Here is a 22,638-nt window from a genome sequence, read left to right on the forward strand (position 1 = left end):
AGCTGGAGAATGTTGGTGGTAAAAGAAATTCTCCCATTCACATATAACTTACACAAGAAGAATTTTTAACATCACAGTTTTGTATGATAGCAGCTCAGTGGACCAAAGGTTAAAGGTATCATCTCTGTTATTAAAGCAAAAGATTGGTTATCCCCTGTTAAGGTACTGTGAGGTCAGTATATATGGACAATGACTTATTCTTTGCAAATTTTGCCTCTGTACACCACCACAGGGAATTTTAAACAATCAAATTCAGTTTTAATTCAAGGTTTAATAACAAATGCATTTCATTAACTATTTAAGAATTACAGGCATTTTTATACATAATCTCCCATTTTCAGATGCTCAAAGGTAATTGGACAACTGACTGACAAGCCTCAGGTGAAGCCTCCTTACTTGTTGTTCCATGGCAAAATATACAGATAAAAGATCTAAAATTGGTTCAAAGTGTTGAACTTGCCTCTGGTGGCTGTACACTGGAAGTATGGATATGATGTCTGTGAAGGTGAACATCACTAGGCTGAAACACCAAAACAAACCAATCAGGCAGGTCACAAAAACTTCAGGAAATTTTAGGAATAGAAAGTTAGGCGTAAATAGCTGGTAGAGCAGATCATCTGCTAATCGGAAGATTGGTGGTCCAGTCCCTGGCTGCTCCAGTCTACATGTCAAAGACAAGCATGTTGTGAATGGTAGATAGAAAACACTTTGACAGAAAGACCATAGCAAAAAGTGCTTGTATGGATGGGTGAATGAGGCAAGTTGTGTAAAGTGCTTTGATTTCTCAGATAGAGTAGAAAAGTGCTACATAACCTTCTTAAAAAGAAGGAATGAACTTGTCAGTATAGCAAGACCACAGAAACCTGAAGTGGATGATGACAGAATTATTTCCATCGTTAAGGAAAATAACTTCAGAACATTTAGCTAAGTCAGGAACGCTCTCAAAGAGGCTGGCATCTTAGTGTCAACATCTATAATTAAGTCTACAAACCACTCAAGAACAGTATCACTGTGCAAGCATTTTTAGATGTTGCCAAAAAATAAAAACATAACAAATAAAGAAAAAATATCTAAACATGTTCAGTGGTACAAAATTGACTTGCTGCAAAATGAGTGGAAGAGAAAAGCTTGGAGAAGAAAAGGGGCCGATGGTGATCTGAAGCATCCTGTATGATCTGTTAAACATGGTAGAGGAAATTTCAGTCCCCAATCTCAAAACGACAGAGCATTGTTTTACAGTTATTATATACAAAACTGAAGGCAGAAAGACCCACAGACAAGCAGCAACTAAAGGTGGCTGTAGTAAAGGCCCAACAGAGCTCCGCAAGAGGAGAGCCAGCATTTTGTGATGCTCATGGTTTCTAGACAGGCAGGTTTTGCATTTTCTCATTTAAAACAGTCCATATTATCTCCTATCCTAAATGTTGTTTTTTCCAACTACTTTTGATCCTCTGGAAATGGGGGTGGGAACTGATTTTTATAGACCTGTCCCCCACTCTGAATTGGAAAAAGAACCACACTTTTCCAACACATCTAACATTTCAGGCTATATGAAGGCTTTCTCTGGGTGTTTCTTTGCTAATCTTAAAATTTAGTCTTGTCGCAGCATCATAAAAACCATGTCTGAAACCAGTCATGTCTTTAATATTTCTGGTATTAAATTTTGTTCTATTTGTACGAAAATTTTACACATTTTTTAAAGACTGAAATTTAGCAAGCTTTTAAAATCTAAGGTTTGAAATTCATAAAAGGTGCAAGACTCTTATTCTGAAATGCCTCTAGAAGCGTTTCCACCAGTGATATTAATTTATTTTTTTATTAATTTCGCATTAATGAATTGTAAACCGGTTCAGTCCCAAACTCACAGCAGATTTCACACTGTCTGTATAGAAGTTTTACTTTGAAAGGTCTCCCCGGAACCCGCCCTTCTTCTGAAACGTGTCGCTTATTTCTCGACCACCGGGTCGTTGAGTGGTTGGACCCTTTCTGTGTCCGTGGGGAGAAAGGGGTTAAGCGGACATTTGGAAAGACCCTGTCGTGGCGTATAAAGGGCCCGTTACCCACGCAGTCCGGCGGCCTGTGCTGGCACCACAGCGGCAGTGATGCAGCCTTCTCCGTCGTCTCTACAAAGGCACACAGAAACGCGTCGGTAACCGAGAGAGACACGGCAGACCAGCGGAGTCTGCCGCCCGGGGCCCCTTCGTCCTCCCTCACCGCTGCCTCCTCCTGACCCGGCATGCGAGGATGTCCAGGAAGATAAGGAGCGGCAAAGGTCGAGCAGCGAGCCGGATCGATGCTCCCACGGCCGGTGAAGTAGACTCGACAAAAACCGTGTAGTTCGCCTGAACCCTGGCAGGATTGGGCTCGGCTTCTCGGTGGCTTCCAGAGACTCTCAGGATGAGGAAACCCAGAGTGATCCGGATGGTTTTTGCCTTGTCCCTGGGATGTTTCGTCATGGTCATATTCTACTTTAACAGCAGTCTGAAGCCAGGTGAGTATAAATCCCATAAATACACAATATTTCCCCCTCTGCTCTGCTTAAACTTGCTTCCACACCCTGCCATCGGAGCGCTCATTCTCCTGCATCCCCGCTCTGTCTGCCTGCCGCTACGCTAAGAATAAAACTAAAGCTAAAACATTAAACATTAGAAATTAAGCGCCCCATGAATAGTTTACACAGACGTCCCAACCTGACACCTTTCAAGCAAAGAAAATATTTCATCACTTTTATCAGTTCATCTCCATCCATCTGCAAATGACTCAAGTATTTAAATATGAGGGTTTTTTTTCTTTTATCAGTAACAAAAGAAATTTGATTAAATATTAATTTATAAGTTTTTCTAAATTTAAAATCTCATATGATCTATAGTCCCATAAAGGGTTGTGTGTTTGTGAAGATCTCTTGTGTGGAGACAAAAGTGTATCTGATGTATGGGCTCTAGTTTAAAGTGTGCAGCAGACCAGCTGGTCCCTTTCTGTTGGCATATGGGTTTGCCCATGCCTTCATAATAAAACCCATTCATAACCCGCTGTGTTAATGGGTTGTGGCATACTTGTAATCCAATACACATATCAGTGAAGTGCATGAAAGCAGGCTATTGAGACATTCTTAGCCCAGCTATAAAGGATTTTTTTGTGCGACTTGTTGGTCCTTGTCATTCCAATACTAAAGCGTGGCCTCCAGCCCATTGTCATTTCACCCCGTTGTGCTCCATCCCGATGTCTTTATTTTCCCATGAAGCTCAGATCTAAATTGAGGAACAGGAGAAAAACTTCCATTAGCAGAGTGTTTAGCGCAGTGTTTCCTCAGCTACAGGGAGGAGGGCTGGGAGCAGACGCAGCTGGCTGGCAGTGGGGTTGTTCCTTCGGTGGGATCTGCTTCCCTCTGCCACATACAAAGGCCTCTTTCACACGTGCTCAGCTGTTTTAGGGGCCTAAAAATTGTAGGTATAGCCCATATTGTGAGGTGGATTCACGTTTAATGGCGATCCCAGAAAGTTTGGGTGTGTGACATGTCCATAAGTAACTTGTGAAAGACATTACTGTCAGTGTAGTGTTACACTGTTAAAGTCAGGGGTATCGGCTATGATAGCGTGACTGATATGCTTTTCTGTCAGTAGGTTAACGTGTCAGTGCGGTAGGTGTGATTGTGTAAGATACAGTCACAAACCGTTACAGGTGTGTGGTTGAAATCAAAATCAAGGGTGTGGTTCTTCGGAAATGATGCGATAGTGCTGCAAGATGGTCTCAACATGCAGTTGTAAAAGAATAAAGTAACAGTCTGTGCTGTTTAGTGTATTTACATTAAGTGATGTTTGCATTTACAGTAGGATCTCTCACTCGCATTGCTTTTGATTTGATAGTCATACTCTGAAAATGCAACACTAAAAGCTTGAGGAATTCTTAATCATCCAGGTAGAAAATCCCAGAAAGTTTTTCGTAACCAAGTTTCTTCTTCAGCCTCACCTGCATTAACAATAAAGTTGGATAATAATTGAAACAAGCACCGCAGCCAAACAAAGAGCCAGAAGATCAGTTTCATGATCATTATTATGCAAAGCGCCATGACCATTGGTCAGTGGCCACGTGTACTTAAATCACAGCAATGTAAGATGGTGCAAAATGTACTCTTAGCCCCCCCTCACCGTGAACGTAAATAGGAAATAATCACCTCTAAACTGATCAGGGGGTTTCCTCATCATCTTACAAACCTGTGTTCATCTAAAAGCTTCTACTGCTGATTATAACAGCTTAAAAATGCCTCCACCAAAAAACTTGCAACATTAGACCTCCCCAAACCAAATGTATTGTTATTATTATTTTACCTTTTCTGTGGTACATCCATGTGTACAAAAAATAGTTGCCTTTGAGAAAGCACTTGGCAACAGTGGGGATGAAAAACTCACTTTTAACAGGAAGAAGCTTCCAGGATTCATGGAGTGGGGTGCCACTGTTAGCTGGGCCAGCTGTGGATCAGGATCATGAAGCTATATGAATATTGTCTTTCAATATTGCTCTGAAACATGGTGCTTGTTGTTTTGACAGTATTACAGAAAGCTTTATCGCGCCAGTCCAAAGGACTAACAAAAAATGTGTCCTTGATAGTACTAGAGGCTAAGGTACTGCTATCCAGACGCAGGACTTCACATTTCTGACATTTTGAGGAGCAAATTCAAATTAAGAGATAGAAAATTACAGATAATCCAGGCCTTTGTGACATGTTTTTAGTGCCAGCTTCATAGATTAACAAAACTATGTTTTCATCTGCATGTCAGTGGAAATGTGTATATATTTATTTTAGCAGGCGATCCCTGATTTGACTTGACTTTTACATTTGTGAGTTCTAGATTTAAAAAAAAAGGTTCATCTGTGTGCACGTCATAACTAATAAAAACGGGAGACATGTCCTAGCAGGAAAAGCAGGGGTGTGTTAGTGACAGTAATGATGGTTTGCTGCTCGGTGATATAATGACTTAACGAAGTCATTGGCGGTCTTATTGGCCACACCTGTGCTTCTCCTTCGTGGGAAATTCAGTGTTGGTGTGGAAGAGCAGCACACTAGAGCTGTCCCATCAAAAAGTGGCACTGCAAGTTAAATTTTTTATGTCCTTGTTAAGTAAGCAGGTCTTAAAACAGCGTCATACCCTAGTCGCTTGAAAAAGAAGGTAGCAATCGTGATCAGTCACCATCCATTTAAACTGGCCTTTTCACAAGGTTGTGCGCTTCGCTGTATCAAAGAAAGGGGAGCGCTTGATTCGTTACAGGTCCAAACGAGAGCTTTCTAGCCAGGATAAATGCACAAAAGCAATTGTTTCCTCACCAGCTACAAAAATCGGCACTGGATGATTTTCCAGTCCGATCGACAGTGCAAACCCCCCCAAAATTAAAGATGCTTTTATTTACGATTACTGTAAATTGCTATTGTGTATTAATTTGCCTTTGTGAGTTAATTTCGATTGAATAGGTTTACAACCAGTGCTTTGATGAGACACATGGCATAAGTGCACACATTCCTAGATGCTGCCTCTGTTTTTTTGGGGGGGGGGATTGGCTCCACGTATTCCAAACACACCTGGAATGCAGCTCACGCGCCGACCATTAAACCTGCCTGTCTGCTCTAAGTGAATCTAAATTGGTTTCAGATATGCAGTTAGTTAGAGCTGCTTCACCTCCCCTATCTGGGGTAAAGGTCAGAGTGTTTTTAGGCGACGTGAAGCTGAAGGAGAACAGCCGCATAACAAAGGAACATAGTGCCAAGTCAGAGTTAGCATAAAATTACAGTGCTTGGAAATGCAGTGCTAATCCAAATTTAGCATAATTGCATAGATGCAGAGTGGCTTTACTGTAACATCCTGGACAGAAATAGTTTTTCAGAACACGAGTTGCCTTTCATGCTGCAGAAACTTAACCCTTTGTGACGTCTTCGTATCCGGTCTTTGAAATTCACATCTGTTTTAGAAAAGCTGACTTTGTAAGATGGGCTTATGTGTCAGCGTGAGATGTCTTTACTACAGTCGCCACTATGATTTCGCCTTTGGGCTTTTAGACGCATTGACTGAAGAGGAAGAAGTATATCATAGTCTGGAATGTGGTGTTGTATGTTACAGCACAGTGAGGGACTTCTCCCTTTGTTTTCCTGGGAGTAAAATCCAGGAACATCACACATACAGATGTGAGCTGACTGCTATGAGTGTAGCTAGTTGTAGCTGTTTAATCACAAACGGAGCCTGAGACTATTGTGTGGGCCTCGGGGCAGCTGTTGTTATTCATGTACTGTAGACTTACCCCCATCTCATACCTCCCTTGTCTAGGCTTGACTTGAGGCCACAAAAGTCATAAAAATTAGCTTCCCAGAACTCTGTCGGAGCATGACGAAATTGTTGCGGCGCTCTTTGGAAACTAATTTTCACACACGGTCACTTGTGGATGGGACATTATCCAATTAAAAGCAGACGCATCCACACGGGAACAGTGTGTGACCTGATCTTCGTATGCTGCGGCGTGCAGTTGCCAGCTGAAATCGCTCGCTCCTCCTGGCTGCTGTCAGATCCCCGTCCGTCTGCGGTGACATGGGGGGTCGGGGTGGTCCTGCTGTTCCAGCCTGTTCTCCAGCCAGCTGCATATTCATGAAACGGCACAGCAGGAGCTGATAGCACAGAAAGTACTCTGGAGGAATTTTTTCAAAATTACATTAGGACCATCTGCTTTCAGAGCCCGTATCCTCAAGTGATTTGATTTTTCTGGTTTGTCCTTTCGTAATTAAAGTTACTGAATAAGTCTTCTGCTCTACTGTTTCAATCCAAGTGCTCTGTGGTAGCCAAATAATTCAACTCATCCCCACTTTGGTCCAGACTAATTTACACTGGCAAATATTGTCTAGGTTAGGGTTGTTCTGGTTCAGTCATTTTAGTCGCGCTCGGTTAAAAAGCCCACGCAGAGCCAGGCTTTTATTATTCCTCACTCAAAGAGCAACAAGAGACATGACATCATGTACAGGTACATGTTTCTACATAAACTTTACATATACAGGTGCAATGATCTTTTCCTCTTTATCAAGCCTTTTCATAAGGCATATATGATATATATAGTGATCATATAGTGTATATATAATGGAAGCAATAACTTTTTTTTAAATATTTTATTTTTATGTTAAAATAATAAGTGGGCATACAGAGGGCTGTCACTCCTGGATTCCTATTGCAAATTGATTAGAATGCATGTCCATGCACGTTAGGCATATATGTGGTTGTAAATTGGCTGGTGGGATGGTTAATGTTAATCTGAGGTAACTAAAGTTTATACAATGAGGTGATGGTGTAGAGTGCTCGGAGTGATCAGGAAGAGTGCAGAATAAATACCAATCTATTTGATTGTGTTTACTAATGCATGCAGTGTTTGTCACAGTAAAGTTACTGACCGCCCTAATGTATGGTAGACATTCAGTGTCCTCAGATGATGAACCTTAATAACTTGAATCACCCAGTAAACAGCTGTCATTGTAGGATCACAGAAATCTGTGACACTGACAGCAGTGACTAGTGGTTAAAGTGTCGCCTCACAGCAGCAAGCGTCCTCATTTTTTTTTCTGTACGTATAAAACAGAAAACTCTAACACCAGGCTGTTAAGGTCCATTAGTGAATTTAACACATCATTGCTTTTGCATATGAAGAAAGTCGGAGGTGCCTAGACCCACGGGAGATTCAGTTTAAGTTAAATGGACCTCAGGATTGTACTACACTGGTGAAACATGCAGTCGGGTCAGTATTTTCCTGTGTGATGGATATTTCTCTTTACGGCCAAATATGTGTCTATTGTCACTGTTTCCAACTGCTCAAATGCAGATGTGATGGATTTTAGTCAGCCAGCTAATGAGTCGCCCCACAAATGCACATTGAACTCTTTTACGCTTCTGCACAGGATCATAGGGACTCCTGGATCTGCAGACATTCTTCTAAGACTCAGCAAACAGACAGTACACCACCCACATGCTCCTGCCTATGCACTAACACCCTTTTCACACACACATTTGTGGCCTAAAAGGATCAGGCTTTCCCTTGTACAGCGTCAAAGCTACTCTTTGGCAAGTCAGGTCAAGGAAGGGGGGGGGGCAGTTTTCCCAGTGGGACCTAAACACAGAGCTCATTTCATGGCTCGGACAGCAGGAACACACATCGGCCTTTCTATATTTTGCATTTCCCCAGCATTTGGTTCCGTGCGTACCGTAAGGAATGCTGTAGGCTTTGGGGTCCAGACAGGGTTAAACCAACAGGACGACGTCTTCCTTTGAGTCTGCCTTAGCTGGGGTTGGTGAGTTTCAGACGTCTTGTATCAGTGGAGGAGTTAAGGGCAGCTGAGACACTGTTTTGTTAGAGTGGTACACGGTTATAACCAGCAGCTTTTTTTTTTTTTGCTTTTTTTTTTTTTTCCCCTTCTAATGGCAAAACATAGCACACATTTTTCCACCTATATCTATGCTGTGCAGTGTGTCCTAGTGTCTGCGCCCAGTCCTCTGATATCCAGCTATTCTGACATTTTAAACAGTTTCTTGATATTTTCACCTGCCCCCCTTTTAAATACCTCATGACAAAACTTGGACTGTAAATTTCCTTGCTTGCTAATTGATGCCAAGTTAGCAGATGACGGATGAGACACAAACCTTTTCAGTGTGCCGTCTCACCCTGTTGCTGAAACACTCAGTTTTCCAGGTGTTTGTCAGCTTCTGAATCATTTCAGCCGCTACCTCTCTGTTCCATTTAAGTGCTCTCTTTGGGAGGGGTCGCAATGAAATGTGTTTAGAAAACAGGTCAGATAAATTGGTGCGCTGTGGCAGAATGATCTCCTCACCTCGGCAGCTCAAGGCAAAAGACAAAGCCTCCTTTTGGCAGCAGCATCCGGCTGCATGTGACGCTCTTGATTCCAGTAATAAGGCATCATCTGGCTTTTTGGCAGAGGTGAATCCACTAAATGAGAAGATTATTTATGTGTCAAAAGAATTGATGCTGATTACTGTGAAGCTTGCTTCTTATGTATAAATCTCTGAGTGTTTGCTGTGATCAGTGATATTCTTGTTATTGCAACAGCTAAGTACTTTCTAAGTGTTTTCCCAGGCTGTTCGCCTGGTACCTCTACGTTTGCCTATGTCAAACCAGGAGCCAAGTTAATGTTGAGGGTGCTGCACACTCACAGCAACTTTTTATCTCAAGGTGATTGCAAAGGTCGGCTGGTAGGAAGAAACCTTTCTGCAAACTGAGTCTGACTTTGACTAATGGCAATCACTCTGTAAGATTGTTGAAGGTTTGCTGGTTGGCTTTTGGTTCTAATCCTCTAGAAGAAGAAGGCTGCTCAGCGCGATTCTAATTGCTAATTTGAATTGTTGAATTTCTGTCTATATAGAACCAAATTGCGTGTAATGATATCAGACTGATAGCACAAGCTCTGTCTCATGGCAACATTTACAGCAGGTTTTAGTAACATGGTTGGCATGCTTGACAATCTCATTTTGCAACAAAGTAACTGAAATTAAATAAGTAAATCTTATTGGATTAACACATTGCATAGTATGGGCCAGTAATATTGGCCTGCTGGTAAACCAGTTGGCTGTTTGTACCTCGACGGTGTTCCTATGGTCAGAAAGTTTAGTGTGGAACTTTGTAAAACTCAACTTTTGATGGTTGAAAGAGCGACCACCACACCGTTTTCAGCTGGAAGAATCAGAATAATTTGTCAGTACTGACAGCAGTACCAATGCTAGCTAACTGAATGTAGTGTGTGTCAGGCACTGGCTTTATATGGAGTTGTAGTGGTTATTTGTGTTTATGAGTGATAAATTGTCACATGTGGTCAAGGTGTAAATGATTGTAAAATGTGACGCTAACACAACAGTCATGTTCAACTGTTGAAATCCTGCTTATCAGTAAATCCACAAAGTGCCAAGTTTGATATGAGCCAATGCTGTCCTGTCCGAATTCAGGCAAACTGTGCTTCAAAGACTGGACAGAAGACCACGTGCAGATTTGTTGACATTGACCAAATTTGACTGAAAACAGAACTCACTTTAGCAAAATAAGTGCAGTTTTTTTTTTAGTTTTTTTTTTTTTTTTTAGGTGTTTTGGGGAAATGGCTGCTTTGTTTAAGTTCCATGGGTCATTCCACACAGTATTTTAAGAGAGAGTGCAGAAGAACGAAATGCAATGCATCCCTTTTTTAGCTTTTATAAATTGGTCCTGAATAACTTTAGTTGCAGCCAGACTGGGAATTTTGCCTCTAAATTGGGTGCATTCAAGTTAAGTGGGAAACACTGTAAACTGTTTTAATGGTTGCTATCTGGGTAGAAGCCAGTGCAAGCTAACACTGAGCAGCTTATATTTTTATTGAACTGAACATTAACATTTAGTGCTATATCTGTGGTAGGGCTGAACGATTATGGTCAAAGTGATCATTTTGATCACTTGTTAGTCAGTACTGGTGTTCATTCACTTGGTTTGAGTGAATCTTTGGCAAAGATGTTGGTGACGTCAGTGCACCTTTGTGAGCGCTGATGCACAGTATGCATGCTCGCTTTAATGGACTTTTATGGAGCTGATGTTGGACAGTTCACGTCAGCAGCCATATTTTTATTTTATTTTTTTTTTAATTTATTTTTTTTTGTTTGTTTGTTTTGGCCGAGTTTTATTTAGAACTGCAGTTCTTGGTGGTTTTTCAGCCAGCTGATTGCTTAAGAGTATTTCTGAAAAATGGATGATGATGATCCACTTCGAGGCATGAGTGTGGCAGACATTTGAATTCTGTTGTATATCTTTGAACGTAGTCTTACTGGTTCAGGACACTTCAGAACGCCTGTGACTGTCACATGCTGGCATGCAGTCGGAGCTCCTGATTTGCTTTTTGCTTTGCATTCTATTGGCTGAGCACATATTTTATATATTATGTGATCATGTTCATTTAACTGTGGGAAGCTAAAATCAAGATTAAAATTCCATTAACTGTGCAGCCTTAATGTGTGGTGAGAGTGCTGGCCAGTTGTAAAAGATTGCAAAATGAGGCGGCTGATGCAACAGTCACGGTCTACTGTTGCAGTCCTCCTTATCAGTAACTGCACCTGGCATGCTTGATATAGACAACGCTACGCTGACCAGATTCATACATTATGTTAATAAGTACATGGGGATGGAGTGTGCATGTTGGAATGCAAGTGTATATATGAAAGTGTCTGAAATAAGATGGGCACTGATATATGATCTTTATACAATACTGTTGCACAGCTTCAGCACCTGCTGTTAGAAGCTAGTAAAGACCTGTGATTTCACTTGTATGATCGACTGTGTGTCTCTCGCAGGTATTCTCAATGATTCTGTGTAGTATGCTCATTACTGCATGCTGCACTGCCTGCAGTGAGCGTGTTTACAGCTCATAACCAGTTTGCCATGAGTGACCTGACCACACCACAGGGAGGAGAGAGGTGCACACATGTGGTCACTTGAGTCTCACAGTAGCCTGTGCTCAATAGTGTTGGGCCTGTGCAGTTTCCACCATTACAGCATCATTGTCTCCAATTAAAGCAGCTAATTAGTGACAAATCCTGAGCTTTTGTAAATCTAATTGTCTCCAGATGACAAATGTTGCTGTTCGTGCAAGTTTGGAGCGTAATGACTGCATAAAAGGCAGACTTGTACATAAGGTGTTTGTGCATACTGCCATTTGAATAATGGCACAGCACAGGAAGTCATTTGTTCAATGGGCAGTTAGTGCTGAGTTGCACTACTCAATCTGGACTTGCAGCCACACAGCTGCTTGCAGATGTTTACTCCAGGGAAAAGCAGCCTGGCCTTGTCTCTGTGAGCAAACTGATGTCATTTCATTGTTGATGCGCTGTGAAGAGCACGTCTCTAACAGGAAGTTATGTGTTTAAACTTGAGTTTAGCCATGAGCCAGTGGCTTCAAGACAAAAGAACCAAATCCTAAAGTGGATTTTTTATTTTTTTTATTTTTTTATTTTTTAAATCAAATGATGAAGATGTTAATTGAAGGGACAGACTTTATTCATTCCGAACTTTATAAATAATCCCCCTTTTTCATTTGTTGAAAGTGACAGGTATCCTGCAGTCCAGCACCTGTGGACATCATCACATGCTTCCTTCTTTGAGGTTTGCTGTTCACTTTTGGTCTCAGTAAGTGAAAAGCATGCTGGGCTGATGTTAGGTGACCGACTCTGTTCTTTGCCCTGAGATTTGGGTTATGATCCGTTTGCATTGTTATACACTGTCTGAACAGTTTAGGAGCATTTGTCTGAACCTGAGCCTCTTTGGACCTCATAGTGGTCCAGTGAACTGCTTCTGTGTAACACTTGAAACAAGTTCAAGTACGACTTTTATCTGCTTAGTTTGCTGTCGATAATGAGGGAACCTGGCTGTTGGACTGCTTGTCAGTGAATTTCGAGCCTCTAAAACTGGGGGAGTTTGTGAAAATGGATGTAATCATTAAACAGTTAATGTGATATTTTTCTTCACATTGTGGTTATGGAGCAAGAAGAGTTCTGGTTTCAGGAATATGAGTAAAGTTAAATTTAAATGGCAGCAATACAGAAGAACATTTATGGAGTTTTCTGAATGAGTTTCAGTGGATTATTGCCTGTATCGCTTGACCCTCCTGAGCGTGTGTGTGTGTGTGTGTGTGTGTGTGTGTGTGTGTGTGCGCGCGTGCGCGTGTGTACTTAAATTCCTTGACTCCTCAAACATACTGGGAAGTTCATGAATTGAAGCAAGGTCTAACTTGTGTAGAAAGGGATCACTAATTGCGGGGATTATTCTTCCTGGAATCGACACGCACGCTAAAAGCAAAGTTGGTTCAATGCTGGATTTTCCAGAAAGAGGCACCGATGTCACCATGAAACTACAACACTGCACCAGGTGGTCGGAGTTCAGCGAGATACTGGAAACCTAACCCTCTTCAGCTGAATCAGCAGCATGAGGACTTATTCTGCGAGCTTTTCACAGCAGCTTCAGATTGCCTGATCTTTGGACAGAGCCACGCTAGCTGTTTCTTTTCCCAGTCTTCTAACGCAGCGGTCCCCAAACCCCGGGCCAGCGGTCCGTGAGTCGTTTGGTACCGGGTCGCGAGAGTTGAGGCTCAGGTGTGAAATGTATGGTTTTCAGGGTTTTTATCGGTTTTCAGCGTTATTTTGTTATCGTTTTTATCATTAACTCGGTTTTCCTGGGTCTTTTCACATGTGTTATGAATAAATCTTCTTTTTTTCGGTACTGGTACTAGTTTTATTTTGTTGTATTTATCTGCGACACCTTAAAGGCCGGTCTGTGAAAATTATTGTCGGGTATAAACCGGTCCGTGGCGCAAAAAAGGTTGGGGACCGCTGTTCTAACGAAGTGCCTCCTGGCTAACTTCTTAATTTAAAACACTAAAATGACTCATCTCATCTGAAGAAGGTGACAGATTGCAGTTTTATCTTCAAGCTAACACTTACTGGCTAAACACACCAGAATACATCTGCGTTTCATTTAGGGAGTGTGCGTTTTTCATAAAAGTACATCTGATGAAGCGGGGCTATCTGTGTTTATCTCTGAGGAAAAAACAAATAACCTCCACACTACGCTGCAGATGGAGTGAAGATGTGGCTTTTATATGAAGTGACTACGTCCACAACATGCAGATCTGATGGAAGTGTCTCTCTCAGTAACTCAGTCTCGTGAGTGTTGATTGTAACCTTACATCTGTGGCCGGAAAGTGTTCGATGTGATGAGCTTGTTCTGTAAATCAAATAAGCTGTGCTCCTGTGGGGATGTTCGCAGTGTCTTGGAGTCCTGCTGCTCCCTGTTGTGTGTCAGTGAGTCATGGTTCAGCAGCGTGGTGCTCATCTCTGCTTTCACTGCAGGCAGGTTGGAGTGCAGAATACTTGATGGTAGATGTTGTTCTGAGAGCTCGTTTTCATTTTTCTAACTATGATGAAACTGTTTGAGTTGGAGTGAAGCAACAACTGCCTTTTCAAACCAGGCCGCACGCCTTTGCATCTTTCTTTTTTTTTTTTTCTCCAACGAAGGCCTGCAGCTTTTAGGAGGAACAGATCGACTACCTTTACCCAGATTAAATCTGAGGATCATGTGGTGAAACTCTATACATGTCCAATATCTGGAAGGAAACAAATAATGGCTCTAAGCCAAAGGACATAAATAAGGTCCTTTTATCCTTCCTTTCAAACTTGAGTCTGACATAACGTGGAAAATGAAATGTTCTGCCCGGCCAAAACTCTTATGTTCCGTTTCTAAAGCACTCGAGCAAATAAAAGCAGCGATGACAAACCATGAAAGTTTACTTTTTTGTTTCAGTGCAACGTTTTTGTGCTCAGTTTGTGTTAATGTTCTACAGTGCACTTTATTCACCTGTTTTATCTGTCTAATGATACCCCACCCTGTATTATTATTTATGATAATGGTAGTTAACACCAACAGTAGTAGTTAAATAGTAAATGAGCTGATTCTTGTGTACTGCTTGGGTTCAGTAGCTTGCTTGAGGATATTTGGCTAATTATAATTTTGGCATTCAGCAATTCAGTGAATGATCAAATAAAATAATTGCGCTGCACCTCTTTATCCTCGGCCTTTGTTCCTCCCTGAAACCCTGCAGTAAGCTCACGCCCCTTCAGGCTGCAGCATGCTAAACTTCAATAAAAGCGCGAAGTCAGCGACTGATTGGTAATCATGGGATGGACACCGTCCGCCTTCTAACTCGCCTCATGTTGACAGTTTGCAAATGTTTCGTGCATATTTTCTTTAAAATGTGTCCACAGAAATATGAACACCAGCCAAACTACCACAGTCAGGGTCACAGGACCACATTTGGGCGTGATGACACACATTCACAAAAGCATTATTAGTGATAATTAAGCGGTGACGGCTCCATAACCGATGTGCTTTTTCCTCAGCCTCAGAGGCGGTGGGTGAAAGCAGCAGCAGACAGAAGTCGAGGAGGAGTCCTCTACAGACGCTGTACGATGGCGATCAGGTCAGTCTAACGTCATGTGCACTTTAAATATTTATTTGTAAGGATTTATTCCAGGATTACTCAGGGTTATTTTAAAAAACTTGTCAAAGGTCATGATAAATAGTCATTTTATGATTCTTTGTGTTTCTGGAACGTTCTATGTTTGAATGAAAGAGAGCACATATAACCAGACAGGATAGGCCGAGTGTTTAATGATAAACAGGGTCTCATTTTTAATATTTAATAATAATCTTCTAGCTGTGGAAATTCAGTCCTCCTGCAGTTTGTTGGCATAAATAAATCAGTGTCCAAAACTCTTGAGTCACAATTGTTTATACTTTGCTTGGGGGGGAAAAAAGAAGTAGGTGGAGTGATTTACTGAAACATGCAAACATACATGGAAATGCAGTGTAACGGTAAAAACAGACTTTGTACAATTCTAACAAGCTTGAAAGTCCACATTTGGTGTGACCGCCTTTATTCTTCAGAACACCCGGAACGCTAATGAATGCTTTCTTAGAACTGACTAGACTTCAGAAATAGTTCTGCAGGCTTCTTGAAAGACACTCAAAAGCTCTTCTCTGGATGTTGGCTGCTTTTCGTTCTGTGCTCGGTCATGATGATCCCACACTCATTCAATCATGTTGAGGTCCGTGCTTTGGGGAGGCCGATCCATGGCTGATAGGGGGGGAAAAAAAACCACAGAGGTTTTTAAGGAGCTTGGAAAGAAAAGCGTCTGGACGTCTTTAAGTTTCCTTGAAGATGTTTCACCTCTCATCTGAGAAGTTTCTTCAGTTGTAAGAGCAACTGGTGGAGAGTCCCAGTTTTTAAGCCCTATGGGAGTGTTCCCAAGTGGGTCATGGACCCCCCTATACACCACCAGCTGGGGAGAGTCAGAGAGACGATCAGAACAATACTGTCATCCTCTATGTACCAGATTTATCAGAGAAACTCAGGAGAGTCTTCTCCAATCACGACATCCCCGTGTACTTCAGACCCAGCCACACACTCAGACAAAAACTGGTTCATCCCAAAGACAAAACTCCTAAGCACAAACTTAACATCGTAGTGTATGCTGTGCAGTGTGGCGAGGAATGCTCAGACCTCTACATCGGAGAGACCAAACAGCCACTTCATAAACGCATGGCTGAACATAGAAGAGCCACCTCCACTTAATTCAGCAGTTCAGTCCACGTTTTGCTCCGGTCCTCATAAATCTGCTTTAGCTGCATCTAAAGGAAAGTAATAACTGCTCTTTGTAACGAAATGTCTAAGAGACAAATCTCCCCGGAAATTTGTGAAGTCTTGATAGTGATATTTTTCATGTCAAGGAGAAATACTTTGATGCACTCCCATCTGAGCGGTAAAAGAGGAGAAATAAAGGTCGGCCATTTTTGTGGAATTAAAGACACGACATTTATAGAGGAGGATTCACGACTTTGTACAGATACTGTCAGGCAGTTAAGAGTTTTATATTTAGAGCTGCGTCTGACTGCTTTTCATCCATGCACAGGTTACATAAAGCTAAAAGCAGTAACAGGAGCCGCCCTTTATCAGGAAATACAAAAATATCACTTTTTCGGTCGTTAGCAGGTTTACTGTCTGGAGCTTAGTATTAGACAGAAACATGTCCATGTGCAGCCTTTCATTTCCACTCTAGTTTTGAGTTGCTTATAACAGCTGTACACAACCATTGCCTAACTGGGTGTTGACATATCTGAACACACACTTTCATCCCTGCTTTGTTTTGACTCAAGCTCACTTGACATTAAACAGCGATGACTCAGCGTAACTTTTATCTATCAGTTTGTTCTTTGGAAACAGCTGCCATTATTGAGTTCAATTCAGTATTTGCTTTTTGAGGAGGCTTTCTCAGGTAAACACCCGTGGGCGGGGCTCTGAATGACCACTTTCCTCTACGCAGACGTTCAGCGTTCATGATCTGGGCTCTGCTATTAAAGCAAATCTTACAGCTGGTTCCAGTTAAATCTCCCTGTGAGGAGAAGGACGGTGCACATGCCAGAAAACAAACTAGCTCCAGTGGAGTCCGGTCCACTCGCTTCCAATTGATGTCATATTTTCACTGTTCCATTTCCACTTAAACTGTTTAGCAGCAGCAGGATGCTGGAGTGAGTTTGATTAATGTGAGGCAGATTTATTTAATTGTTTAATTCTGTAAACACAATGGGCGACTGATACTGTCTCCATTTGTTGCTCTCTGCACATGTGCAGCAGGTAACTGGGTGAAAAGCTACATGTAGCGGAATAGCTGACAACCTGGCGACTGGAAGAAACTGAGCAATACAATTAAGAATTGAGTGCAACCATTGCTTACAACTTGTAAGAAAGTTGTAAGACTCTTTGCTGTCGCTTTTTTGGGTGCAAAAATCCTCTTTTCAAACAGTTTTTAAGTTTTTGTGATGCGCTGCTTGTAACAAAGTGCTTAAAGATACAATTTAAATCTTAGTTCCTTGGTAAGTCGTCTGTGTAGATACAACATTGGTTGACTTGAGTAAGGCGCCTTTTTATACTTTAGTGAAGTGGGTTAACAAACCCAAAACAAGCAGAATTCTTCTAAAAATGGTCCGGTACAAAGACTGGACTAAACTTGAGTGAAAAAGCAGCCAATGTCCAAAAAAAAATCTTTGAAAGACCTCCACAAAATCTGGATAATTATTGCTCGAGACCCCTTTTAAAAACTGGCAGGAAAGTCTGAGGCCGACTGATGGCCATTTTATAATTGCACCAACAGCTGTCACCGTCTCACCAAGCTTCTGGCTGACTGATGGTCTTGCAGCCCAGTCCAGCCTTGCGCAGGGCTACAGTCTGGTCCCTGACGTCCTTTGACAGCTCTGTGCTCTTGCTCATGATGGTGGCAGGTTGGAAATGAAGAATGTGTGCTTTATATACATAATGAGTTGAGATCAGGAGTATTTGTAATCGCTTGTGTGCCACATAAGCCCACAGCCAGTCTGTGAAAGCCAGTATTCAGGCTGGGTGATAGGGGATAACATTTCAGTTGATGAGACTACCGTAAAAATTTAAGACTGTTCATTTCTTTGAATGGAAAAAATTCAGCAGGGATTCAAATAATTATTTCCCCAAGTGTGAAAACACAGATATCTGAAAATCAGTTTTGATTAGTCCAGATGAAATTTCTACAAATAGATCAAAACACGATATCTTTAATGAATGTTTCCACACAGCAAATTGTCACTTCCACTAGCTGCTGCTCGCTCCACTGATTAAATGTTAAAGTGTTCAGCACACTTAAGAAGACTTTGGTGTTCTTTGAAGGTTTGAATGCCATGAAACACTAACAGCTGTTAATATCCTCAAACTATGAACTCGTGCATCCTGCTCACATGAAAAGACTGAAACAGGAGTTTCAAACGCACTATTGTGTAACCACAGTGCACAAACCTCTGCTGAGAGGAAGGGTCTGTGTTGGCTCTGCAGTCGTTCAGGTGTCTGCCGCTAAACGCAGAGGGTCAGGCGCAGAGTCAAGATGAGAGTCTGGGGGCTCCAACCACTGCAGTGGGATGCCAGGCTGAGTAAATGAAAGGAGTAAATAAGACATTTGTGCCACGCAGAGGCCAAGCTGAACTGGATGACCTGTGACTTGATTAAAGTTGGGGATGGGCCATAATTAAGACCACCAGAGGAGATAAATCTGTGAGTGCATTTTCTCTCATTCAAAAGGCTGTAAGCGGCGTCCGTATATCATCATAAGGGTGGAGTGAGAAGAGCCTTTTTTCAGCCTCGGATGGCGCTGCACAAAATCTGCTAAATGTCCTTAAGCAACACTGAGTTGCTGAAGGTGAAAGTGGGGAAAAATTAGGGGGTGTTGCACTGGAAGGAAGCGAGCTTATTGGATCTGTTTGAAGCTGCAAAGTTGGTCATATCTGAGCTGTCCTACCTGCATTGTTCAACATTCCTTAAAAATTGGACGAAGGGAACATTGGCAATGTAGGCAGTGCTGCTGAATCAGTGGAGTCCTCTCAGGAAGGCCAGATTCTCACATTCGTCACATTATAACTTAAACTGTCCCAACTTTAAATCACTTTTCCTTGGGTTTAATGCCATGCAAGTCCTGCACTGATACCTGAGGAGTTGTGGGACATGAACCATCAAAGAGCCTGTGGAGGTACATTTACATGCACTCCTCCCCAAAACCAGCAGTGTAGCTATTAATAGGACAGATGCTGAAAGTTGGCTTGAACAGGGAAAAGAGCAACAGCAGAGTTTACCATGAAGAGGGAAAAATTTCTTCTGGTAACTTCTATCATTATAACTTACAATCAGTGCCATAAACTGACCTGAAAAACTCGTATAAATTGTAACTCAGGTTTTTCTTTTATTACTAAATGCCAATTCTCTGCGATTCCTCTCATCCCTGTAGGTTGAGTCGGCGGTACAGGCGATCCATCAGGGCAGACGGGAGCTGCTGGAAGAAGCTTGTCGCTCCTATACCCGCAAACGCAGAGTCCTCATCCCCGAGGACCTGAAGCACATCATCGTGGACGACCAGCACGGCTTGCTCTACTGCTACGTGCCCAAAGTGGCCTGCACCAACTGGAAGCGGGTGCTCATGGTTCTGACGGGCGTTGCCGGGTCCAACAGAGACCCTCTCGCAATCCCTGCCAACGAGGCCCACATCCCCGGAAACCTCCGCACACTTTCTGAGTACTCCACCTCCCAGATCAATCAGCGGCTGCGCTCATACCTGAAGTTCGTCTTCGTGCGCGAGCCCTTTGAGCGGCTGGTGTCTGCGTACCGCAACAAATTCACACGGAGCTACAACACAGCCTTCCATAAACGATACGGCACAAAGATAGTGCAGCGGCACAGGCCGGACCCGCAGCCGGAAGCTCTGGAGAAAGGAAATGACGTCTCCTTTGAGGAGTTTGTCTATTACCTCGTGGACCCAGCCACCCAGCGAGAAGAGCCCTTCAACGAGCACTGGGAGCGGGTGCACTCACTGTGCCACCCCTGCCTCATCCACTATGACGTGGTGGGGAAATACGAGACGCTGGAGCAGGACTCCCGCTACGTGCTGCAGCTGGCCGGGGTGGAGGACCAGGTCAGCTTCCCCGCCTCATCCAAGAGCACCAGGACTACAGGAGACATGGCTGCCCAGTTCTTCCACAACATCAGCCCTTTTTATCAGAAGAAGCTGTATAATCTCTATCGCATGGACTTCCTGCTCTTCAATTACTCTGTACCGGCCTACCTCAAGTTTAGATGAGGCTGGATTTCACTCGCGCACACAGAAACTAAATTACAGAGCCTGGACACCTGCAGAAGAAGCTTCTCCATACAAACACTGCAAGTTCTCTTTTAAGAGAAAGAAGAGCAATCCTTATCAGAGCTCCAAAGAAAACTAATTTTATTCTTGAGACCGAACATTGCGATGGAGAACTCTTGAAGGAATCATGAGATCAACATTGATGCCTGGAAAAAATAAAACAAAAATTTTAAAAAAGGCAAATCCTATTGTACTGTAGTTATCGAGCAACTAGATGTTGCTCATTGCTTTTGAATGTGTGAAACAGGGTTGGGCGATATGTTGAAACTTTCCAACTGGGCCACCGTCAGTCCAACTACTGCATTGCTATAATATCTGTTTGCAATCATAAAAGAGATATTTGAGGAAAAGAAGAATCCGCTATTTGGGTTTATTATGGTTGTAACTGCCTAAGGTGTACGTCATCATACGTGATAGCTCTAACCGTATATTTATGAGCGAGGCAAAACTGGCTTTTCTGTTGTCAGCCAGAATGATTCGTTTCTTTGTTCCCAGTTTTCCAAATCTTGGGAGAAAAATACTCTGACTGCCTGGAGTTGGAGTTAAGGTTAGATTAAGGTCCAATAATGACAATTTAAACCTCAGACGGTTCAACCGGACAAACCAAAGGATCTAAACTAAGCAGTAAGATGAAGTGCGTCCACGCGGTACAAACAGCAGGATAACCTGCTTGCTAATTGATTAGGTTGCCCAACTGCACATGTAGTTTTTGGTCTACTTGTTTAATTTGATTGAATAATATAGATGTTTTTATTCAGTGCCAATCAATTCAACAGCAGCCACTTAAAAATGGCAAAAGTGTTTAGTGTTTTGTGAAATGTTTTCCTATACATGTACAGTATGAATTGAGCTTCGATTTAGTCTAATATGTCTCCATTTAAAAAAAGATTTCTGCTTGTAATTATGCAGAATCACAACCTGAAGCTTTTGGCTTTTCTGTGCGAGCAGCATGTGATTGCATGCAGGCTGTGAAGAGCGGAAAAAGGGAACGCATCGCCGAAGTGCAAACTGAGAACTGCTGGCTTTTATTGGACAGTAATTTGAATCTAAATTTGAAAATGTTCGTCTGTGGTTAGTAGAACAAGCGTTGGCCTGGATATCTGCTGGCAGTCCTCAAAGCTCAGAGGAATCATTGGATAGTAGAAAGGTTGATTGCTTCCTGGTCCATTATGTTAGCATAATATGCCCAGCCCCACCCACCAACCAAAAAGGAGCAAGAAAGTGCTAAAAACCCGGCTTTGGACTATATGCGATATAAACGGATATATTTTTCCGATCACTCAGTCCTAGCATGGAATATTTTTGGCTTCATTTTATTCCGGTTGTGGTCTGCTGTTTTTAAAAGTGTATTTGCACGACAAACGTTATTGTTGCAAGTTCCATAGCATAATGATTAAAGTATTAAATTCATGTTTAGACAGTGAATGTCTCTCAACATGTGTGCCTTTGCTTTTGGGCCTTTTTTGGGGGGGGGGTCAGTTCTAAATGACAACTTTTGTAACTGTGACTTTGTTTACTTTTTCGTACTGTAGGAGGAGACTTCTGTGTGAACTATGATATTGTCTTTATTTATTGTGCCATTTCTGATTCCACAGAGTCAAACCAACCAAAATAGGTAAAGTTTCTCTCACGATTTTCAAATAAAATGCATCTCAGAAAGAACTTGTTAATTCCTTAATAGTTACAAGAATTCTCAATGCAATAATGCAGAATACGCCGGGCACATTTTGCATGTCAATCTTTTATTGAAATGATAAACCATGACTGGATGTGACCTAGAAGTGTTTATAAAGGCAACGGTACTACGAAGTCCAGTCAAGCTCGATGTCAGTGGAAATAGGATTAATTACTGTTTCTGAGTGCTATTTCCAGACTAATGACAAGCTAAAAGTGCATATCAAACAATTGAGAAGGCCTCATACAGAAAAGTGCATACTAAATCATTTGTTCACAAAAACGGCACAAAAACAATCCGTGCCATCAATACCTGGAACACAGACACGGTTAAATACGACAGGCTATATTCAGTGGCATCGTGCTGCACAAAAAAATAAGAGATCCAGTAGAAATTTGGCAAGAACCAACTGAAGGCTCGTCACGGTTTAAAAGGCACAAATCTACAGAAAATAAGCACGATTAAAATCTAACATTCATCCAGACTGTGCAACACCTAGTATACATTTACACTCAGTATATATGTTATTGCCTGAATACGATCATTTGCCGTGTAACATTTAGGAGCTGACAACAGTTGTACAGATGTGCCAACAGTTATTACGGTGGTTCTACATTACTCCCACTCACTGCATCCACTTTAAATGGACTGTGGTTTTGATAA

The 22,638-nt window shown here is 42.1% G+C and overlaps 1 protein-coding gene across 1 annotated transcript; it reads left to right on the forward strand.

The window, feature by feature from the left end:
* The first annotated feature begins 1,899 nt into the window (after positions 1–1,899).
* Positions 1,900–21,690, forward strand: si:ch211-236h17.3 (carbohydrate sulfotransferase 11). Its single transcript, XM_040003099.1, has 3 exons — positions 1,900–2,491; positions 14,934–15,013; positions 19,395–21,690. Exons 1-3 carry the CDS (start codon positions 2,398–2,400, stop codon positions 20,238–20,240), a joined length of 1,020 nt encoding a protein of 339 aa, XP_039859033.1. The 5' UTR covers positions 1,900–2,397; the 3' UTR covers positions 20,241–21,690.
* The last annotated feature ends 948 nt before the right edge of the window (positions 21,691–22,638 follow it).

This window comes from Simochromis diagramma, unplaced genomic scaffold (genome assembly GCF_900408965.1).
Source record: "Simochromis diagramma unplaced genomic scaffold, fSimDia1.1 OVJJ01000646.1, whole genome shotgun sequence".
Lineage (NCBI taxonomy): Eukaryota > Metazoa > Chordata > Actinopteri > Cichliformes > Cichlidae > Simochromis > Simochromis diagramma.